General features: G+C 41.2%; 1 protein-coding gene across 1 annotated transcript in view; it reads left to right on the top strand.

The window, feature by feature from the left end:
• Positions 1 to 23,244, top strand: part of TTLL5 (tubulin tyrosine ligase like 5) — a 123,661-nt gene that overhangs the window by 3,707 nt on the left and 96,710 nt on the right. The window contains exons 3-12 of the mRNA XM_066322020.1: positions 713 to 822; positions 2,646 to 2,728; positions 3,522 to 3,628; positions 4,138 to 4,268; positions 4,845 to 4,927; positions 6,897 to 6,966; positions 7,261 to 7,345; positions 18,467 to 18,568; positions 18,686 to 18,777; positions 20,856 to 20,963. Of these exons, the coding sequence (XP_066178117.1) occupies positions 713 to 822; positions 2,646 to 2,728; positions 3,522 to 3,628; positions 4,138 to 4,268; positions 4,845 to 4,927; positions 6,897 to 6,966; positions 7,261 to 7,345; positions 18,467 to 18,568; positions 18,686 to 18,777; positions 20,856 to 20,963 (971 nt within the window). The remainder of the gene's footprint in view (positions 1 to 712; positions 823 to 2,645; positions 2,729 to 3,521; positions 3,629 to 4,137; positions 4,269 to 4,844; positions 4,928 to 6,896; positions 6,967 to 7,260; positions 7,346 to 18,466; positions 18,569 to 18,685; positions 18,778 to 20,855; positions 20,964 to 23,244) is intronic.

The raw sequence follows: 23,244 nt of genomic DNA, 5'->3' as shown, positions 1-23,244 counted from the left end.
TAACTCATGAATCTTTTGGTAAATTTTTTCTCACCTGTCCAACTGTGGAAGAGAATGATGGAGCAGTTTTGGTGGGTGCTTGGCATCTAGACAGGGTACATCTAGCCACCACAGATGCTTGGTCTGTATGTGCGTTGAGTCAGCACAGGCAGGGCTTAGGGACAACCATACAACTGGCAGAAATGCAAAGAATAAATTTCTTTTTGTTACATTTTTCATGGGGGATCCCCAAAGCAGCATCAGAGGCATGAGGCAGGCAAACAGAGAGGCAAGCACTGTGAAGCTTGGTCCTTGCTAGAAGATCACTGGAGCTGCTGCTCACACCTGTCTTTCAGGGATTCTTGCAGGTGTTTTTTTGCCACTGTGCTTTGACCTTTCCCACTGTAGGGCAGGAATCTCAAGCGTGTTTGGTAGAGTGCCTTGAAGTCTCTTGCAGTGCTGAGCTATCTAACCTCAGTTCTACTTGTGAAACACACAAAGATAGACAACAGTTAGGGTGTCATATATGTTTTTCTACACCAAAGCTGTAGGTCACTTAGGCTTGTTTACAGTCCTCCTCACTAATCTTGCACTGGTTTCCCCAGCGTGTTTGCTTATGTCCTGTCCACAGGCCAGGTGGGTAAGTATGGAGAATTGCTGTGTGGTTACTGTAACTAACTGCTGCGTGTATGAAGCTCAGCAGTTGCTTATACTGATTGTCTCATCCTTTCAGGGATCATCCATGTATCAAGTGGACTGGTGGTGGCTGCAGGCGGGTCCCTGTCTTGGTGTTTCATGCTGAAGCCATTCTGACTAAGGATAGCTACCTCCGTCTCATTGGAGGTAGGTGCTACTAGGTGCCAGCTTTTGGCTTGAAGGCGTGAGGTAAGAGTCTCTTACCTGATGTTCCCTTCACTTTGTGGTGGGAAGAAGACATGATAGGAAAGAGATTAGAATCCTCTCTTGTCTCTGACCACTGAGACATTCAGAAACGCTTAATCTCTTGGTGAATGCTTATAATGTCTTTGCACTGTGGTAAGTGTCTGTCCCTCCACTGGGCCCTGATGTGTTTTCAGCTGGAGCTGTCTCCTTGCAAATTGAACTTGGTGGCCATGTTAGAACTTAAAACCAGAATACAAATTCACCATAGCTAAGACCTTAAAATGAGTCATTGCAGTGAGTCTTGAGAGTATCTCACTGGGAAATAAAACAGCCCCACAGTTGAACAATAATAAGCTGCAGTGACGAATCTCTGAGTCTACAGCTTCACAACCCTGAGAAGGCCATAAACGAAATGGTTGCTGGCAGCACTTGAGTTGGGTGACCAAACCTGTCTAGTGTCAAATAAGGGAGAGCCTCTAAAGAGGCTGGGTTGTTATGAACAGTCACTTTGGATTTGAAAAGTTAGTGCTTGTGGGTGTGTATGGCTGGGAGCTTGTTCTGGATGTGCTGAGTTGGAGAAAAGCTAAAATCTACTCAGCTTCTTTTTGTGAAGATGCTGACACTTCTTTCTTCTCTTGCTTTGTCCTTTCTTAGGTAATTGGTGCTTTAGTTTCTAATATATTATCCAAGTAGAAATGCTTCTGGCTCATTGGGGTAAGGGGTGGAAAAAGTGATTTATATGTGGAAACTCCTGATCCTTTTCATGTGAGTTAAAAACATACTTGGATGGTGCCAGAAGCTGATGGTAATTGTAACTCACAGTTTTATTGGAGCTTGGGGGTCTCTTCTACTTTTCTCACATGGTTTAACAAGTTGACTGCTGAATAGTGCAACTTGTTAAGTTTCTTTCACCTTTGTCTCATTCCTGATTATGATACTTCTTACTTTTTTGACTTATTTTTGTTGGTAGAACACACTTCCTGAAGTTTAATCTAGTCTTCACCTTTTATTCTGTTTGAATCATTCTTTAAACTGCCTCTTCTAGGCATTTCTGTATTCTAGCATTGCAGTTTCTTTCTCTACTGTCTTTGAACTCTTTTCTGGATTGCCACATCCTTTTGTATTACAACTGACCTATAGTCTTGCTACTCGCTTTTGGTTTATCTTACACCTCCAGGGCTGCTTACTGCCTTTTTTTTTATGACTTTCTACTTGCATAGTGAGTTTATTTTTTTTCCTTGTACTATTTACTTTATTTCTTACTCTCTTTGCACTTACTTGTTGGAAGATTGGTACAGGTGAATGAGATGTAAACAAAAATTCAGTGCTTTATTTTGAGGTTTCGGGATCTAAAAAGTGATCACATAAGTTAGCAATGTCAATGAGGGGCATGATACATGATTACTTTTAGCTAGGAATACCAATACTGAATAGAGAAGAAAGCTGAAATCATGTTTGGAGTGTTATAAAGCAGTCTATATATATATAACAGAATGTTTTTTAAAAAATAATCTGGGTATTTGTTAGGCTGTTCTAACAAATATTTAGTGCTTTATTTTTATATACTGGTGTTCTGTGATGCTACTACATTATGGCTAAGGATTGATGTAAGTCAGCTCAGTGATGTTGATTCTGGCATTTCCTATCTCCCTTTGCCTGTTACGTGCTGCTACACTCTGTGCATTAAGTGCAGCTGTACTGTCTGAGTCCTTTGGTAGCATGAGGGACTTTAATTTGTTCTTCCAGGTTCAGACTCTAATCTGTGTCTCTTTGCCCCTTCACAGAGCGCTTCCACATGTCCTATAAGATTGTGCGGACAGACAGCCGGCTGGTTCGGAGCATTCTGTCTGCCCATGGGTTCCATGAGGTGAGTGCAGTGAGCTTTCTGATCTGATTTGTGCTGGGCTGGGAGCTGATGATAATGGTTTTGGATTTTTTTTGGTGGGTTTTGTTTGTTTGGGTTTGTTGTTTTTTTTAACTATGCAGGGTTAGAACCAGGAGGTTGATATGGGCCCCCTTGAGGTTTTTGGTTTTGTCTTTTAATGTACTCTGCTAGTCAGACTGAAAATATGTCATTTTACTCTCTCAAAGGAGAACTCATTTGTCTTAAGCCTTCAAAAATAGGGAAAAAGGAATGCTGAAGTTTGTTCATGTGTTTTTTCTCTTTTTGCTTTTAAAGCGTCACACCCTTGGGAAGATCTGAAGGATTTAATTTCTCAGCCTTTATAAGCTCTCAGAAGTATTGATGTAGTATTTCACACTTCTCTTCTAGTGCCTGTCTTGCTCTAAAAATTGTCATGTATGCAGCTAATGGCAGTTTGAGAGATGTGTAGGGTAGATTTTTTTTCAGAATAACAGCAACTTGAGGAATTGATCTGACAGGCTTTGTGAAGAGATTTAAAATGCTTTACAAGCTGTGTTTAAACTGTCTGTGAAAATAACAGTCTCACAACTTTGTTTAGAAAAATTTGATATGGTTATTTCCCAGCAGAGGAATACCTTAGGGCAGCAGTTTGGCTGGAGTTGCCCTTGTATTAGAGATGGTAGAGGAGACTAGACTAACTCGAGTTGCTTTGGCCTTGTAGATCTAGGGACAAAGTGGTGTTGCTTTTCATTAGTTCAGTGTTTTTGTGTGTGGTGGTTTTTATGTTGCTTTTTAGGTTCACCCTAACAGCAGTGATTATAATCTCATGTGGACAGGATCACACTTGAAGCCCTGCTTGCTGCGTACCCTTACAGATGTTCAGAAAGTCAATCATTTCCCTAGGTAAGGCCTTGATACCATGTTATGTTGGACATTTCTGTGAGGATTTGCAAAAATCTGAACATAGAACCCCCCAAAAATAGACCATACATGCTACTGTAAAATCCCATCAGACTGGGCCAGTGCCACATGCTGTCTTCATTCTTCATGGTCTTTGGGGTTTTTGGGGAACAGTATATGAATTAAAATGCTTGTCTGTAGCCCAAGTTTTTAATTTTATTTTATTTGATGATAAATTATTTGTGACTTTGGGTTTTTAGTTAGAGGTATAGTCCTATGTCCCCAGCTAAATTTTGTAACTGATTGCTGTGCTTCAGTCTGCCTTGGGAGTTGCAAGAAGTGCCACAAATGATATGATTATTGCCATGAGGTAGAGGCAGTAAAGCTTGAGAGAAATTGTGGGTTAGGGTTGAGACATCTGACAAAGCTACAGATACTTCAGTAGCCAGGACAAAGGGTTGCTGTCATATCAGAGAGAAAAACAGATACAGTGTCTTGTTTTGGAACTCCAGGTCATATGAACTGACACGGAAGGACAGACTGTACAAGAATGTCTGTCGAATGCAGCTGGCCCATGGGTTCAAGACATTCCATATCTTACCTCAGACCTTTATCCTCCCGACAGAGTACCAGGACTTCTGTAGTAAGTGAATGGCTGGTGATGCCCAGACTTAAAATAATGGGATGTGAGGGGAAGGGAATTATTTTTAATATCCTAGTCTTTTGATCATGCCAGTGGTTAAGGCAACAAAATTAGAGGAAGCTGAGAAAACAGTAGAAAAGGCCCACATTATTTCCTTATGTAATTTATACTCTGATGTTTGCTTCATGCCTGTGTAAGTTTTCAAAAAGCTGATGTGGGCTTAAGACTCCAAAATGAAGGAGTTTTTATGTACACGGTGTTGTTGATGATTGGCTTCACAATATCCCTGCCTAATGCCTGGGAGTAATGAAGTAAGAAGTTATTCCTCCTTCTATTCCAGAAGGAGGAATAGAGTAGAAGAATTAATCTATTGGAGCAGCAGAGGGGGCTTCAGGAAGGGGCTGTAATGATTGCAGTGATTTCAAAGGGGTGAAATAGCACATGGAAAAAGCAGACTTTGATCTGCCTGTGGTGTTCTCTAAAGCCTTTTCTGTAGGCAACATCCTGGATTCCTGCTCCCCTGTTAATAAGCAAAATGGAAAATGTTGCAGACTTGTGCTGTTTTCTTTTAACCAGATACCTATTCTAAGGACAGAGGCCCGTGGATAGTGAAGCCTGTGGCCTCTTCCAGAGGTCGAGGTGTCTACCTGATAAATAATGTAAGTGTTCACTAAAAGGACTCTCTTCAAGTAACACTGTCTTCAAAACTATGTCAGCTTCCAGGCAAGAGGCATGGAGGCATATGACTGGACACTGGCCTTACTCTCAATTTTCAGCCATATGTTGGTGAGCAGTTCAACAGCCCTGAGCAGCTTGGAAGACCTGCCTGGGCCTGTGCTGTGTAACCAAAAGCAGTCTATCTGTATGCTGTGCTCATCTTGCAATCTACCTTCAAGTCTTAGCTTATTAGGAGCAAGTTTATACTCCCTGAGACAGTTTGGGAAGCTGTGCTGCTTCATGCTCTCTTTGTGGCTGACAGTAGCCTGGCCTTGTGGAGATTTCCAGAACTCTCCTGAGTTGTTTCTCTGTGTGACCTAAACAGTCCTCAAACAGACCCCTTGTCTCCCACTTCCCCATGGAAAAGACCAATTTAAATGAACCTTGATAGAGTAGGAAGAGTATCAATCTTAAAGCTATGTTATCTGAAGGTCAGTGTGGCCTTCCTAAGGTGTAATGGAGATCTTTGGAATCAATGTACGCATTTTTAGTGTCTTTTGCTCTTTGTGGGCTTTGCAGTTGTCATAAGTAACAAATACATCTGAACTGGATCCAAACACGTGAGGGGATTCCAATAAATATGCTCAACAGCAAAATGACTGTTGAGTCATTTTGTTTTCACTCATTCAAACCCCTTTAGCCTTCCCTGCACTGAAGGGGTGATGCTGCCTCATCTGTTCTCTACTTGGATCATTTCCCATAAAATAAGGGAGCGATTTGCCAAACGTATGAGGTAAGTATTTCCAGAGCTACACTCAGTTTTTTTCTTTGCTTGAAAGGGAGGAATGAGCTCAGGCTCACATGGCAGCTGGCCATGACCTGGGGAAAATACCCTTCTGGGACCAATATCCCTTTGTGTATTTTGTTCGAGAAACAGTGCCGTTAGTTTGACCTACAGGTCTGTTTCCTTCACTGTGATGCCATTAGAAGAGTGTCTTTCAGAATCTTACCACAAAAGTTTTTGAAAACAACAATAACCCCTGCAAACAAATTACAAATCTTTGCATTTCCCTGATCTATATAGAACAGTGTGTCACTTTCATGTGATACCCTGAGGGAAGTTGAGCTTGTTCTCTCACATTCTGTATAAGCATTTTATATACTCAGGTTTTCTGCTCATGATGCTGGTGTTGTGGCTGAGAAGATGCAAAATTGAATAAAGGCAGAATCCTGTGATTCTCTTGCCTGTTTTTCAAACTGAAGGCGAGAAAGTGTTGTGCGAGAAATTGGTTACAAGAGCCTTGCATACAGCAAAAAAAGTAAAAGCTTTTGCAACAGATCCCATAACTTTTTAATGTGTATTTGTCATAGTTGGAGCTTTCTGTTCTTACCTACAAGTGTAGCTTCTTTTGGGTACAGAAGCTCCTGCTGTGAACTGAGACTCAGTAGAAGCTAGGCAGAAAGGCTGGATACCAGCCCAGGATGTAGTTACAAAGATCACAAGTTGAGTCATTTTCTTCACTTGTGACTTCACCAGCTGTAGTTGCATACTCCATCCTGGGTCTTCTAAACCCCTTCTCCATGTGTTTGGTTAAACCCTTGAGAAGCAAACAGAGTAAAAGTTATTTCTTAGATGTGAGGGTTTGTTGCTTTTTTCCTCTTTTACGTCATTGCCATGTGGCTGTTGAATCTGTATGCTACTCTGAGTATTTTACTGGAAAATCTAATGAGCAGGTTTTTTGGCAATGTGATAATTCCTAGACTTCTCTTTAGGATCTAATTACCTTAAATATGTTGTGACTGACAGTTATGTTTTTTCCTTTTGATTTTATTTCTTCCTTCCCCAGACATACTTATTGGTACAGCGTGGATTTGAGAGGGAAAGGCAGGAAAAAATGGTGGATTTGATCTAATTTCTTTGTTTTCCTTACATCTTCTGTTTTTTGACTCTTAAATTCTGTTCTTCTGCAGCCAAACCAAATTATAGTGGAAGACAACATCTTGGTGTCTCGTTACATCAGCAATCCCTTGCTCATAGATGGTGAGTGTGCTCAGGAATTGCTTTGCTCTCTTCCCCCAACCCTGCCTCTGATGATCTCTGCAAGCTTTGCAGGAGTTAAGTTGAATAATTGAGTGGTCTAGCTTGGTCTAACATCAGACAAATGTAACTAAAGAATTCATTAAAACCTGGAAGCTTTTCAACTGGGGTAGTTTCAGGCACCTATGTCATCAGCAGATAATGGTTTATTGCTCTCAGAGTTTGTTGAAATTCCTCAGCTGGTTATGATGTTTGAATGATATTTGTAGTGACTGACTCTTGATAACTGTATTTCAGATTTCAAGTTTGATGTGCGTCTCTATGTTCTGGTTACATCCTATGATCCACTTGTCATCTATCTCTACGAGGAAGGATTGGCCAGGTATGGGAGAAGTCTTCCTTTTTGGTACCTGCACTTGGTGATCCAGACATTTCTTGGCTTGCCTTTGTACTCCTGAAACAATAGCAAAATGAGGAAAGTGCCAGTTAGGGAATTCTGCAGAGTTTAAATAGATAATACTTCATCATGCTTTGTCCCATCAGGTTTCTTCATATGGATTATAGGATCTTGAGTGAGGGATTTTGTATATATATTATATGGTAAATATAGCAAGTTTTCAACTCTCAAGGGTTTAATGACGAAACAAATCATCATTGGCATGTTCATTCTTAAGGCTGAGTTGTTCTTGAAACTTGTGGTTGTTGATACCTTTCTGCCTCTTCTCAATTCTCCAAGGGAAAGTGAATCCAAGCTTTCTCAAATTTATCCTTTAAAAAAAAAGTAGTTTGAGACCTGTTAATGAATGAGCTCAGTGACTCATTCATTTCAATGACTCTTCTAAACGTCAGGTCAGCATTTGCATTTCCTGCAGTGTTTGCTAAGTGGTTTTAGGCTAGTTTACTGTTTTTACCCTGCAAAATAACAATTTTCCTTTGTATGTAAGTCATGAGAGGCACCTAAGATTCCCTAGAATAAATACTTGTCTACCAAAAATACCTGGGTTTTTTTGTCACAGAAGTTTAGCAAAATATTTGTCTGTAGTAACTAATGGATTTGAAGCAATCATCCCTCTGAATTCTCAACAGATCAGAATTTTAACTGTAGTGATGTTTGAGAAAAGAACACCACAAAACTGCCTTCAGCAACAGTTTTAGGTAATGCTATATCTGTCTTACAAGCACATCTGATGTATTCAGAGTATCTCTGGGGTTCATGCCTGACATGGCTCTGACTTGGGTAGATACTGAATCCAAATTATCTTTGTCCCAAGAGGATAATGGATCCCAAAGGATACATAAATAATGATCCCACAAGAAATATCCATTAAACTGATGAATGTCCTTCAGGTGTGCTGTGATGTGCCTCTGCCTGCAAAGATAATGTGAACACATTTTTTCCCTAAAAGGAGGCAGAAAGGGGAGGTTTGTCTTCATAAGTGGAAAGCTTAACAACTATATTTACTTTAGAAAGGGAGCCTTAAATGTGCCAGTCATGCAAGACTTTTCTCTTGGGAACTGGCAGTTAAATTGTTACCTGTTAATACTGCATGTTTTTGGAAAGTGAAGAGGGAAACATGATAGCATAGAATTCCAGCATGTTCTCAGAATGAGCAGTACTAGCAGGCCTTCAAATATAGGATTTGCACCATCATTAATATCTTAAAGGTAATTCTGCTGATCTTGTAACAGAGGAATTTACTTCTGGAAAAATTGATCTCTATAAACACAAGTATTCTACTGTGAAGACAAGTGTGCATTTTTGCCAGTGGAGTAATATATTTTGCTTGAGGGTAAGAGTGTGGAAGTGCATATCTGGGTATCCATTCAGAAACATCAGTCTCAGCAATTCTGAACTCTCAATACTCCATGCCCATCTGGCAGCAATACTTGAAAAATCACTTTCCGGTGTTCTTAGTTTAGTTCTTAGCAGTTTTATGTATGTTTAGAGTCCATTTGTTTAAACTGTAATCAAATCTGCTGCACATGGTGTCAACACACGTGACAAGTGGAACATACAGGACACCACAGTATTATTAATTAAGTTTTCCTTCCTTTCAAATTGCACCCCATCCGTCAGCTTTCTGTGAGAGGTAGATAGTGTATGGAGACTAAATGTGGCACCAGGTATCTTAGCTCTGCTTTGCAGTATGGTCCACTCTACCAGTACAACTGTGGAAGAGGTGTAGAGGAAATGGAAATAATAAGCTATTGTCTCTCTTCCAAGAGGGATAATGCTGGCCTACGGAGAGTTCCTCTGGTTCTGTTACTAAACTTCAACTGCCCATTGAGCAATTTCAGCTGAATGTCAGCTTGTGGCTAAAGACTTGTAGTTGAATTCTTTCACATGATAGCTGTAAGCTTATTGCAGAGAGTATCTTTAATTATCCTTAAGCTTTTCCCATCTACTGTGGCTGGACAGCTGGTATGTTCTTGCTGCAAAGAGGGCTGGCAAGCTCTCTTTGGAGGACACCGCTCAAGGTGAGCAGAGGCTGATCAAACTTTAGGTGGCCTCCAGATGGCACTAGTGGTCTTCAGTTGCAGCGATTTGCGGTTTCCCCATAGCCTGCATTTGCAGATTCAGCTGGTGAGAGGTAGAGAACCTGGAGTTCCTGGATTATGGCTTCCTGTTTAGCAGTTTTGCCATTCATTTTACAGTGTGAGTTACATGCTGGGAGAGAGCACTGTATTGCCTCACATAGTGTAATGCTTTGGTTTAAAGCTGAGACAAAAGTTTAGCTCTGCAGGGAGAGGGAAATGTTTTAACCTTGGGGAGTAGAAGCTGTTTTTAATACTTTGCTTTAAAAAAAAAAAAAAAAACCATGCTGCTTAAGGGTAGAAACAATTTCTAGCAGAGAACTGGGAGGTTGTATCAGGGTCTGGAATCAAAGGTGGTATAGAAGCAATCTAAGGTGAAAAATTGAAAAGCAATCTGCTTTTGGAAGCTCAGCTAGTGCTTGCAGTGCACTGTGGTGACTTCCATGCTTTGAATTTGCTTTCTGAAGGCAGATAGTCTCTGAAGTGTAGTAAGGATGACCTAGCTTGGTGATAATTTTTTTTTTCCCCATTTTCTTAGTCTGGCTGAAAGGTCATGTTCCTCTCTAGTGTTAATGCTCTGCATATTCCAAGAGAAACCTGACTGTTTCAGTAAACTTTGTGGCCTCTACTAGAACAGGAGTGTTATGAGGAAACCATAAGATTTAATGATCTTTACAAGGAACAGACTTGGTCTAACAAGTATTTGTGATGTTTGACTAGATATTTCCTTAGGCCTTGTTTCTTCTGGCACAGCTAGACTTGTCATGACATGATCTAGAGTGGAATTTGAGGCTTCAGAGCTGAGGAGAAATAAGAAATTGTGGACCTAACGTTTTTGTACCTTCTGTTTTGCTTTCCAAGTTTCATTTGAAGGAGATAGTAAGGATATATACCCAGATGTGTGTAACAAAGCCTTCAGCTGTTGTGCAGGAAGTACTAAATAACTATTTGGTTTGCCCTGGCCAAAGTTCTTTCTCTCATTTTTATTAAATTTTTAAATGCAGTTTTTCAGGAAGATAATGACTTCAAAATGTTTGTGTTGGGGTGGAGTTTTCTTGGATTTTTTTTCTGTTTATCCTCTAAAAGAATATTGAGTAGAACTTAGGAAGCACTGATATTGAGTAGGTTCCTTTTCTAGCTATTTCCATCCCATTCCATGTGGAATAAGCTGTATGAGCGGACAGAGCCTCAAGTGAACAGAGTCAAGGGTCAGACTTCTGGAGAGTTATTAAGAGTGGTGTCAGTGAATGTGCTCTGTTTTTTTCTTCTGTTACAATACAACTTTTCTAGTTGTCCCTCCCTCGAACTCTGTCAAAACTCCTTGCGTATTTTGTGCCTGAGAGACCTCTAGAAGGAATGCTGCTAATAGATTGATTTGGAGATATTCAGTGATCTGTTTGGAGGGAGTGGAGTGGGGTGAGGATTTTTCTCTTACTTGAGGCTTGAAACACGATTGAAGCTGTGTGTAAGACATAAAGCAGCACTGAGTGACTTAAGATCCTCCTGCTGGATTGTAAAGTGTGTTGAACACTTTTCTAGTACATATTAAAAAAAAGTAGACAAAGTGTGCTGCCATACATCTGTTAAATTGGCAGATATTTAGTAACTTTGTTACTAAAGGAAACTGTAACTGTTACTAAAGGAACTTGTAACTGGAAAGGAAAATTATAATCTAGATTGGTTGTCTGTGATCAGAGCCTGGAGAATTGTACCTGGGACCTTTGCAATGAAGGTATAGGTTTGGAAAATAAGATGCTCATGGCAAGCTTGGTCCAGGTTTGTCTGAGGGTATAGCTCTGTCATCTGATAATACATTGAAATCTTGGTAGTTTTATTTATCTGAGATTTCCAAAACAGGCAGTGTAATATATTTATTGACATACCTTTTGTATCTTAGTTTGAATAAGAGGTACATTGTTAATAAACTACAGTCTTAATTATAAACTTTGGCATGCTTCTGAAGGTGACTCACCAAGCCCAGTTACATGGCTTCACTTAGAGCCAACTGCTGAATTGGTGGATTATGCTGGTTTTTGGAGGGGCATTCATGTAAGTAGAGAATAACAAGCCTGACTTGTGCCTGAAGTACAGCTAAAGAGAACATAGGGCCAGGAATAGCTTGTGCTGTTTGAGCCTTCCCTGTTTTGCTAGTTCTCTCTCCTGTCTAACTTCTCCTTCTCCTGTGTGGGGCAGAAAGGAGCCTGGAAGACCTCCCTTGCTTGGTGCCTGCAGGCATGATGAGGACTCACCACATAGTGTGGGGGATTCATTGTGAAATGGCTCCTTGTTTTGGGGAGACTTCTTGATAGAGTGCTTTTTCTCCTAAACCATGTTTAGACAGCCCTATTTCTGAGCTTGAATAGCTGGAAGGGTCTTAGACCATCAGGAATTTATCATTCGGATTTGCGCTGAATTTGAAAAATAGATTAGAGAAAAAGAAGAAGCAAAACTGAGTTGAAACTCAAACATTCTTGCAAAATGCAAAAGGTCTAAGGAGCAGCAGTGGGGAGACTTTCCAGTGGGACACAAGGGTTAGCTCTGGGATTAGACCACTGGGTTTCCCAGCACCTGCCACTAGCTGCCTTGCTCACACCACCTGAGCTCACACCACTCAGCCTTGTGACACCCTTCAGTAGCCTGGCTTCCTATTTGACACTGGCTCCTCTGGGATATTCACCATTTCTGGGCTGGATTCCTGTGGTTTCCAAAGAATTCAGGTGTTTGCTTTGTGCCAAGGAATTCACATTAGCTCACAGGCTGTGCTTAGGCCAGAGCTGGCTGAGCCAGCTGCAGCAGCCCCATCCCTTTGCAGTAACCTCTGCCCAGCAGCCTCTGCTCCTTAGAAAGTGCAACTCATTTATTTCTACATGGACACCTAGGACTGAGTTAGAGCCACTTCAGTAGACACTGCCCTGTGCAGAAGCTGTGGAGCAGTGTTATTTACTAGATGTACCTGCTGGACTTCAGGCCAGTGGATGGACTATGAAGCCAGAAAGCTTTATGTTGCTTTCTTACTTTTTAATTAAGATAATTAGATTCAGATCACTGAGGTGAATAACTACTGAATCACTGAGGTGTATAACTACATGACCCTCCTGTTGTGCTTAACAGACAGGCAGTTGTTAAAGCTGTTGACAGTCTGAACAATGAGAAACTAGAGAATCTGAGAAACAGAACATGAGAGGTTCACCAAATCCCAGAGTAGCTGATGTTAGAAGGGGTCTGGTCCAACCCCCTGCTCAAGTGGAGCCATCCAGGTCTGGTTGCCCAGGACCATGTCCAAATGGCTTTTGAATATCTCTGAGGAAGGAGGCTCCACAAACTCTCTGGGCAACCTGTGCCAGTGCTTGGTCATCCTCATGATGTTTGCTTGTGCTCCAAAGGTTCAAAATCCTGTTAATGCCAGTGCATAAATTGAAAACATACAAATTTGTTGTGAAAAGATTAATAAAAGGCTTTATTTTCCTCCCTGTTCCTGCAGACATCCAGTAAAACTGCTCCTGGATCTTGTTCTTTAACATAGAACTGTTTGAGTAATTTTATTCAGCTTTGATTAGAGAAACTGCCATCATAGAGGTGTCACCAAAACTCCTTTTTATGTTTAGTAATTCCCTTACAAGCTTTAGCTCCTGTTCATAGTCAGTTACTAACTTATATATCAGGTGGATGCTGTGAAACACTAATGTTGGGGTAGGGAGGGTTGTGATGGTCTTTAGACTTCTGTTTTCTGTCCTGTAGTGTAAGGGAACTGTGTTCCCTAAACAAAGTGGCAGCTAATAGACTAAGAGAGAGGCTAAAGTCTAATTCATGGGGAGGAATGAGGGACTGGGAAAGTGACTCCAAGTATAAAATGTGAGGAGCATGCTTGTAAAAGCACTACACTGATTATTTCCAGGACATTTATGCAGGAACTTTGTGTGTAGTCATGGAAAAGTCTATCATAATGTGTGCTTTTTTGTAGAACTCATTTGAGAGAAGAGAGATTAACTATTCTTTCCTTCTTCCCACTCCAGAGTCTTTTCCCTGCTTCTCTTCCTTTCCCAGGCACTGACTAGATGCCTCAAATAAGCATTCCAGAGCTGTCAAGTTTCATGCAAAACCATGTAGCATCTTCTGTAAATATTTCATGATCCAGTTTACATGTTTGTGAAATGACTTGCAAACTTTACCTTGTGGTTAGTTAATTTCCTGAAGTAATGCTGGAGATAAGGCAAAGAGCGTTGTACAATCCCTTGGGTGCTGTCCTGCCTGAAACTGTGACAGTAAAAGGGGAATTGTTTGGGTTAAGGCAGTGTAGGGATGTGGGTAAAGGGCCAAAGTTTGGTGTGGTGGATTTGGGGGTTTTTCAGTGTGACATGTTTTGTAGACTGCTAGGTGAGCAGGGAAAAAGCTTGCATGACACTTGTGGAGAAGGTGACCAATTGCAGATAGAGCTTAACTCTGGTTATTAGACTTTTAATGACCTCTTACAAGAAAGGGAAGGCTGGAATCTGTCAAAATCTGAATACCAAAGGTGAATTCTGAAGCATGACAGAGAGGCAGAGAGCTGGGATGTCTTTAGAGGTTATACTGTTAGTCTGGAGGTTGAGAGTAGTTCTGGGGTCTGAAGGAATTAGTGAGGAGTTTTCCCTTAATTTTCTTTTTGTGCTGCCCACCCTACCTGCTGCTGCTACTGTCACCCTTCTGCTTGCCTTTGATTGTTCTTTCTTCCTCTTAGATCCAAGAGGAAGTACAGCCAGAGGGAAGGGAAACGTGCTGTTGGGGAGGGTGAGCAGTGTAGTAGTTGCTGGTATAGAGAATGGGTTGTTGCCTTCATCCAGGCTGGAATATGCCTGTGTGACTTGTCTGTGGCAAACTGAGACATGAGCAGACATATCAGAACAGAGGAGTGTGTGAGGATGACTTCTGTATTCTGAGCTTTGAATTCAGAAATGAAGGGCATCTCCTCAGTCCTTCTGGGGAAAGAGAAGCTGCAGTGAAAGGGAAGGAGGCTGCCAGGGCTGTTCCCAATATGATTGCAGCTGCTTCTGCCTGGGAGGCTGTATTTACAGGCAGCAGTTAGTGTGGAAACTGAACAATGCACAGTCAACCTCAGTTTAACCTTTCCTATTTCCAGCTGTAGTTTTTGGGTAGAAGTTCTCCTATTATATTTCTTCCTAGAGGCTTTTGAAATCTAATCTGTTGTATACTGTGTTAGAATGTGTCCTTCATCTTCTTAACTTAGCCCTTTCCTCAGAGTTTAAAAGCCAAGATTCATTAAAAGGGGAGGATCTTTGAGAGAATGGGACTGCTGTAAGGGCAGGTAAACAAGTTAATGAAAGTGAGTATCTTTAGTATCACTTGCAGTTCATTTTCAACAGTGAATACAAGCAATACATAACATCAGGACATGGGAAGGTGCTTCCTGTGTTCTTTCTGCTGTGAACTGTATTATCTCTGTGTAATACATATCTCAGAGATGACCCAGGTTAATGCTGTCAGAGAGGATGATTCCTCTTGCATCTGCTACTGCTGCACTCTCTCCAAGTACATTGGCAGGTGAAATAAAGTTCAGTCATTCAGATTCGAAGACTGGCGGTTAGAACTCGTATTCTAGAGAAAGCAAATCTGAATTCAGGCCAAAACAGACTTGATACTCTTCTGATGGTGGATAGAGAACAGACATCCATTCCTTTCTTGGCTACCTGCATAATATTTCATATTGTTAACAATAAGGACTGCTGGTTTAGATGAAGTGGGGACAGAAGAATGCACTGAAGTGGCAGAAAACCTTCCTGTCTGACTAATAGTGGAAAATTTTACCTTTTCCTAGTTTTTTTTTTCCACTTAATGAGTCCTACAGGAAAATTCTATTTTTTTTTTTAAGAATTAAAAGCAATGTGAATCTAGTTGTTGAACCACTCACACTTCATCAGCAATGCCTGTTAAGTGTGGTGGGTCTCTGCATTGCAAGGCCTATGGAGTAGTCCAGAACTTGGACAGGAACAGATCATAGAGGGGGAAAATGACAGTTGCTTGAAGCAGAGTAAGAAGAGATGGTATTAGTAAGCAGCAGGTAGTGTTTAGATGAGTTTCCCTGGATAAAACACTCTTTTTTGGCTGAAGATGGGCCTCCACGTGTGGACAGTCCAGCCTTTGGTTTAGGAGTCCTCTTGGATTCCTGTCTGATTGCAGGCTCCCACATAGCAGCATCCACGAGTAATGCTTTGGCTCAGCAGCAGTCCTGTCCTGGCAGAGGGTGATCTGGACTCACGTACTTGTGCCTTCATCACTCTTTGGCTGGATTGTAGCAATATGAGACACCTGGGCATGAAGCCTTTAGTGTTTAGAAAAATAATTCGTGCAGAATATTGAAGTATATGCTTGTGGTAAATTCTGTTACTAGGAAAACACAAGGCTTGCCCTTTATTTTCTGTCCCTGCTTAGCATATAGTTTTTGAATTGCTTTTAGGGTCTTGGCCCTTATCTTTTAAGTAACATATATTCCATTCTTAATAGTGGCCCAGAATGAAATTGGAAAAGAATGTTGCCCTTAAATGAAGTCATCTTCTAAAAGATTGTAAGATTGCTCAAGAGTTTATTCTAATTTCAGTTCAATACCTAGAAATCAGGTTTTCTAATTTTCCATATTTTCTATTTTTCACTATTACTGTAAGGTGTTATCCTATGACCTTGGTTTCTCTAAAATAAGGGTAAATTTCTGCTGAAGCAAGACATTCTGTAGCCTGCAAGTCTCTTGTCCTTCCTGGAGAGAACAAGTGTGATGGATGAGCAGCATAGTTCCTACAGTGGAAGAATTACACATTAAAGTATGCTCTGTAAAGCTGCAGAACTGCAGAGTACTGAAGATAATTGTGATTGGTATTTCAGAGGTAGTAACACTCCTCCATCTCAGGCAAGTGGAAAACACAAAAGTGTAAGGAGTGTGGGCTATTTGCTAGCGTTCTACTTCTGGTCTGTTACTATTCTGACATCCAGAGGCTATTGATAGAAGCTCTAGAAATAGCTTGGATTTTCCATTTGCAGGCTTGCACTTAGCATGAGGCTGGTCAAACCAGCTCTTGGTGAATGTATTAATAAGTATTAGATTATGTTGCTTAAAGCTTGGGCTTTTTTGAGAGTAGATATGAATAATTTAACATTTTGGAGGTTTTTGATGCATTGCTGAAGTTGCCCATGATGTCTTTCAAGGTGATAGCATCCTCATAAAAGAGAAACCTTTGGTACTGGGAGCTCTAGAACACAGTGAAACATCATCTGAATAGACAGTCCCCATGGAAATGTAAAATTCTGAGCATGGAGCTCAGTCCACCTAAGAATTAAGGATATCTTTGTAGAAGGAAGCTAATGCAAGCATTTGAAGGTACAGAAGTACTGCTGTTGAGAGTATTGTCTGTGTCTGCCAGGGGTTCCTATTCTCATATTTGAGGATGAAAAATTAAAAGCATAAGCTGAAAAGCATGGTGAACCTAATTGCCCTCTGCTTGGAAGTACCAAGGAAGACTTGAAATGGCTCTCTGATTGTGCTCAGTATCTTCCAGGATCTGGCTGAAAGTATATTTCTACAAATACTTATAGTATGCTGCCAGTAAATAATTGTTAAGATGGGGATGATGAAATCATAAATAAGAACAAAATATATGACAGGGCTTTTGTCACTGTTTTCAAAACAAAAGTGCTAAATCCAGGAAACTTACAGTTAAACTGAAAAGAAATTCAAATACTTTAAGCTGTGGAAATATGTGGAAAGGGGATCCAGACTTCCAAATGTTTTTGTTGCCAGCTGTTCTGACTTCATACGTAGTTAAAGCTGAGAAAAATAAAGTGCAAAATATTTTTCACTCTTTTAACCTAGCCATTTAAAATTAGTTAGGTCATGGGGGGTTAGTTTCCCCCCCTGCTTCCACATGGGGATTTAAGGATAAGTTTAAGCATTTTCATGAATTTGCTGATATATTTCTCAAAATGGTTACCAAATGAGGGCAGTAGTGGCATCGTTTTAACTGAGAAATAAGGTCTTTGTTTTTTTGGCAATTCTTTCTAAAGGAGAGATGTGTTTTGGGGGTTTTTTTTGGTTTGGTATTCTTGGTTTTTTTTGGTGTAACTTGTTAGCTGTCCTTGTATACTTCAGTGTCTTCTGAAGTATGGAAAGTAACTGGGGAAGGATCAAGAGAGATGAGTATTAATGAAAAAAATTGGAGATGCATTCTTTTCTGAACCTTATTTCATTGCATGACCAGATGGTCCAACTTTCTCTCCCTCTTCCATTTTTCCTGAATCCTGCCTCCTTTTTCCTGCATTGAGGCTTCCCCCATATCTGCTCCCCTTTTTATGCAGCTGACCACGTTCTCCTTGGTACATACTTTTCCTCTTGCTGGGGCTTCTTTGGATAGCATGTGTTTGACTATACCCTTATCTTTTCTTACTCCCCTTATCTCTTTTGAGACATTGGCATCTTAAGCTCTTGTACAGGAGGATTGTCAGAGTGAAGGTGTTTTTTCTCTTGTGGTTTTTTTGTTTTTTGAACTGGAACATGGTGAACTGGAGCTATAGTGATTATCAGTGGCTAATACAGGTCATTCTACCTACCAGATGCTCTGGATTCTGCTCTCAATTTTTAAAAATATATTTTTCTCCAAAGTCTGAGGCCTAAAATATGTATTGAATCAGGTTTACATGTAGTGTAAGAAAACGGTTGCAGTTGGGCTAGATTCCTATTGTGGGTCCTTTCTAACTGCAACTATTCTATTACATTATATTCATATTTTATTATGTTATTTTTTGCCTGATATGTCCTTTGAGGATAAACTGTATTTTGCATTTGCTGAACTCTCATTACATGCATTCTCTCCCTAGGTGTTGCTGTTGAGTGGTCTGTGTGGTAGTCTGTGATTTGTAGTGACACGCTGTATCTAGCAAGGATGCCACTTGTTCAAGAAATACTGTGAATTTTTATTCCTCTTTACAGGTTTGCAACAGTGAGGTATGACCACACGCTCAAGAACATTAAAAACCAGTTCATGCATCTGACCAACTACAGTGTCAACAAGAAGAGTGGAGATTATGTCAGGTACTTGGCTGGAGAATGGAACTCGTTCTTTAGAGTTTGGGTCAGTTTACCTAAGTTGGTCTAGTGCTGATCCATAGAGGTAGGCCAGTGGTGTCAATCTCCTTCATTTATTTTTAGCTGTGATGATCCTGAAATAGAGGATTATGGAAACAAGTGGAGCATGAGTGCAATGCTGAGGTACTTAAAACAAGAGGGGAGAGACACTGCAGGTCAGTAAAAATCTTGTTCTTTTATTTCTTTGTTGGATCTTGATCATCTCACTAATGTGAATTCTGAGAAGTCAAGGAAGAGCCTCAGTGAGTCCCATTTATCACTAGAGCAGGGTGGAGGGAAGGATTGTTCCTTACTCACTAGAGCTGTGCATTTATTCCAGAGATATAAGGCCCAGATCTTTCCCCAGAGATAAGGCCTAACCTCTTCCTTTTTGCAACTAGTATTCTGAGACTTTCTCAGGGTGTGTTTCTTAATATTTTACCTACATTTCCCGTTTCTTAAGGTCATTCCATTCCTTCTAAAAGCTTCCCTCCCTCTACTGCTCCCATGGCCTGTTCAGTCTGATGAGTGACCAACCTCTGGACAACTGTGCCAGTTTGAATGACTCTTGGATGTGGTGTCATCTTTCCATGGCTCAGGTTTTTGCTGAGTGTTTTCATTTAGTCTGTGTTTCATATAAAATAGCTCCCTCTTCCACACCTTTGCCAGGTCTGCTGGGAGTAACTGCATCTGCAGAGTAGAATCCAGGTGTATCCTTTAAGGGATAATTTACCTGTGATACTGTGGCATCAGTAGAATTGCTGATAGCAGCTATGGCCCATGTTGCAAATGTTACCAAGGAACACTCGAATGTTTGAGAAAGGGGTTTGAATCTGGCTTTCAGACAGAAGTAGACGTTTTTTCCATCATGTGTGTGCATGGCTGTCCAATCCCTTGCAACCATATGTGTTCAGCAAGCTGTGAATGCATAGTTATTAATATTGATACATCTCCATGCCTCACCCCAACCTCAAATATAAAATATACACTCTTAATTATTAAGTAAACTACTGAACAATGCAAAAAGATTTCTTTAACTATCCATTACAAGACTTCTTGCACCTTTCTCTGATGCATCTGGTTCTGGTCATAGGGAGGCAGAATGCTGGCTGAAAAGTGCTGGCCTTGTCTGGGCTGGCAAGGTTTTTGTGTTCTGGGTTGTTTATGTGTGCTGGGCTGTTTCCATGCTATGTTGGTTTCACTTAGTTGTTTTCTGGTACAGAAGTTCACATCTGAATTTGTTTGCATGCTCTTTCTGTAATTGTTCAGGTCCCTGCATGTCATCATCTGAGCATGAGAAATAGTAATTGTAGACCTAAAGTAAACTCTCTAGTCAAGTGGTTTCTAGAAGATACTCTTTGAAGCAGGGATTGCCAGATGTCTGTGTGGATTTGCTTGTGCTCCCTTTGAGGGGTGGGGAAGGCTATCCTTTCATCCTTACTGACTTCTGAGACTGTGATTCCAGTATTTGTTCATTTCTCCCTTCTCTCGCTTCTCTCTATTGCTTGCCCTTGAAAACAAAACCAATGTGGTGTTCTTTCTATCGCATGACTCATCCCAAGTCCAGTGTAGAATCCAGGTCTATGTCTAAAGTGCATCTTTTCTTGCCTTTTGCTTCCTCCGTCTGCTTAGACTCCTGTTCCTGAGCTCTCTTCACAGGCTCATGCAGGAGCTGGAGAGTGCTTTCTTACTGTGGGTTATCTGTAGGTCAGCAGGACTGGGGGCTGTCACCAGTCACAAAATTTTGAAAAGATTTATGGATTTTGGTATGGGAATGGCTGCTTTAGAGGAAGGTGCAATGTCAAAGAACAGTTACCTCATAACAGTTCACAATAAGAATTTTTGTATCTCAGTGCTATGGCTTATTCTCTGTAGTTTGAGGGCTTATCTCACTAACCCACTCTTGCTTAACTCTTTTTTTTAATCCTTCCTAATACTCTGAGTGGGCAGTGGTCAGACTCCAGCTGACTTGTGCTGATGTTTTTGCCATATGTTCCTGCTTACCTGCACTGTACATGTGCTCACATTTACCATTCTCACGTTCTCATTTGTGAGCACTTTTGCACGAGGATACTTATGCATGTCTCCATATACTTAGGCTTGCATGGATTTCCAAGCATCATTGCTTTGTCATGTGCTTTGATTCACAAAGGTGTATCTCCATATGCGTATTCTCATACCTTTCTGGATATTATGTGTTACTTCACAATCTGCTTTTTTCCTTTTTCCTCCTGCCCCCCTCCCCTCCTTGCAGCACTGATGGCCAGCGTGGAGGACCTGATTATCAAGACTCTAGTTTCTGCTGAGCTGTCCATTGCCTCAGCGTGTAAAAGTTTTCTTTCACATCGTGGCAGCTGCTTTGGTAAGACACTGGGGACATCTTTGTTGATTGCCTGTTGAGTACTGTTTAGAACTTCCAGTTTTGTCATGCTAGAGAGAAATGTGCATTCCCTAGTGCAAGGAAGCTGGATACTATTTTGTTTTGGTTTGTTGTTTTTTTTTTTTTCCCCTCAGCATAAGCCTCAGTGAGGGCAGGGGACTTCGAGGGCACAGTTCACCCTGTGTCAGTACCATTGATCAGAGTCTCGTGCCAGAAAACGACAACAGGATGATGAAAGCGGACTTGAAAGGGAACTGGGGGGGAGCTGTTGGAAAGTTGGTGATTTACTAGTGCCCTTGCAAAGAACAGCTGTGGATGGTTAAACACGTTTTTAGAGCGTTTTCTGTTTTCTCTCGAGCCATCTAGCAGTGCAGTTTTCCCTTCCTAGGCGGTGTGAGCATGGGGAGAAGCCGCGCGGGGGCGGCCGAGGCCGCTGCTGGCAGGAGCCGCAGGCACAGCTATGTGCTGGCAAAGGCTCGGGGAGCTCCCTGCCAGCACATGCTGGGACGGGCTCCAGAAAGCAGCGGCTGGTACCACAGTGTGCCTTCTCCCGCTTTCCAGTGGCTGCTTCCCAACCTTCCCCAAAGAGGCCTCCTCCTGCTCCTAGCCGTCCTTTGCTGGTGTGGATGCACGCGTGAAGATGAAGTCTCAGTCGGTGCCTAAGCCAAAGGCAAAGCTTGGCTTAGGCTGTCCTGTATTTAGGTATTGGAACTTATCTGTGACAGGTCAAATCCGTTTATGTGGTCCTCGAGTTGCACTTAGATTCTGCAGCTTTCAACACTCCAGCATAAATGCATCTTTGGGTATTTGAGGATGATAAGACAGTCAAGAATCAAGGAGCCATGACAGATGGGTTGTTTAGTTATCTCCCAAAACAAGTTACCTCTCCCACCACAGTTTCTCCTGACTGACTCTGATGCCTTTGTTCGAAGTTGAAGGACCTGGTCATATGTGAGGATTTATGAGTTAGATAATAGTTTCAGTGAAATGACAAACTTTATTGGCAAGTTGAATAAAAGACACATCAAAACCACTTTAGCTGCCTCTTTTTTTGGCTTCTCTTTTCTTTCCTCAGCTGTGTCTCTAGAGCTGTATATATGGAAACTAATGTTCCTCATGTACTTTCTGCTGGGCCTGGCTCTGAGGTTATCCCACTTCCTGCTGCCTCCCCAGGGCTGTACTAACCACCCTCTCAGATGCTCCCCCACAAATAAACTGTTTTGTTCCGTTTATTTCAGTGTAAACATAAATTAAGAGCTTCCCAGGAAAGAGAGCTTAAGTAGGAGCCATACTGCTTCCCTGGGGAGACTTAGGCATTTCCAGAGCTCAGTACTTTCTGCCACCTTCCCCCACAATTAAGTGGTGGTCCTTGTCCCAAGGATTTAAACTTCCATCATGCTGTATGGTTCATTTGTCATCTGTGTGTCTTCTTCTGACACTTCTTAGTTGTATGACTTCTAACCTTGTTGTAAATATTCAATTTTTCTGGCTGAAAGTGTTCATAATGGTTCAGTTCATAGCTGTTGGCATGAAGGAGAAAACTGGGAATGAAGATTTCAAGGCAGCATGTAGTCTCACAAGGGCTGTTAGATTTTTTTAATTTTTTTTTTCATTCTGAGCTGTGAACAATGAAACTGAGTGTGTGTCCTGAGAAGGGCTGATCATGTGAAAAGTATCTCAGACTTCAGAAACCTTTATCTGAAATTCAGATGCAGAAATGGGTATTGTTTGGAAAACTTCTAAAAAATACAACTAAGTTGTATTCTATTCTAGAGTTTGCAATACTGTTACAGGGAATAGAATTCCTGTACAATTGCCACTTTGTTCCTGAAAATTAAATCATGAGTACTTATTTGTCCAGATGAGGTTGCCCACTTTATTTCTCTAATAGTTTAATACTGCTGTGGTCCTTCAGTTCTTTCACAAGTAAATGGTTTTTGTATGTAACGTACTTGTTTCCTAGATTTAGAGGGAGAGAATTTGTTCATGGCTTCTTCATCTCTAAGAAAAGACTGGTGAGACAGGCTGATTCCTACTACCAGTGCTTGCCTAGAAAGTGGGAGTGGTTGGTGAGGATGGTCCTTTTCCTAATGTCAAAACAGAGTGCTGGTGACAGTTTGTGTACAGAGTGTAGTGGGTTCCATTTTGGCCATGTAATGTGAGCTATTTACTGCATTCTAGTAATAATCAGTTTTCAAAGGACTTGGGAGGCTCAGTTTTGTTCCTCAGAAGTGCATCACAGAAGCACTAAAAGAGCACTACA

This window comes from Sylvia atricapilla, chromosome 6 (assembly GCF_009819655.1).
Source record: "Sylvia atricapilla isolate bSylAtr1 chromosome 6, bSylAtr1.pri, whole genome shotgun sequence".
Classification (NCBI taxonomy): Eukaryota; Metazoa; Chordata; class Aves; order Passeriformes; family Sylviidae; genus Sylvia; species Sylvia atricapilla.
The sequence above is the reverse complement of the archived record's forward strand: the minus strand, read 5'-3'. Positions and strand labels throughout refer to the sequence as shown.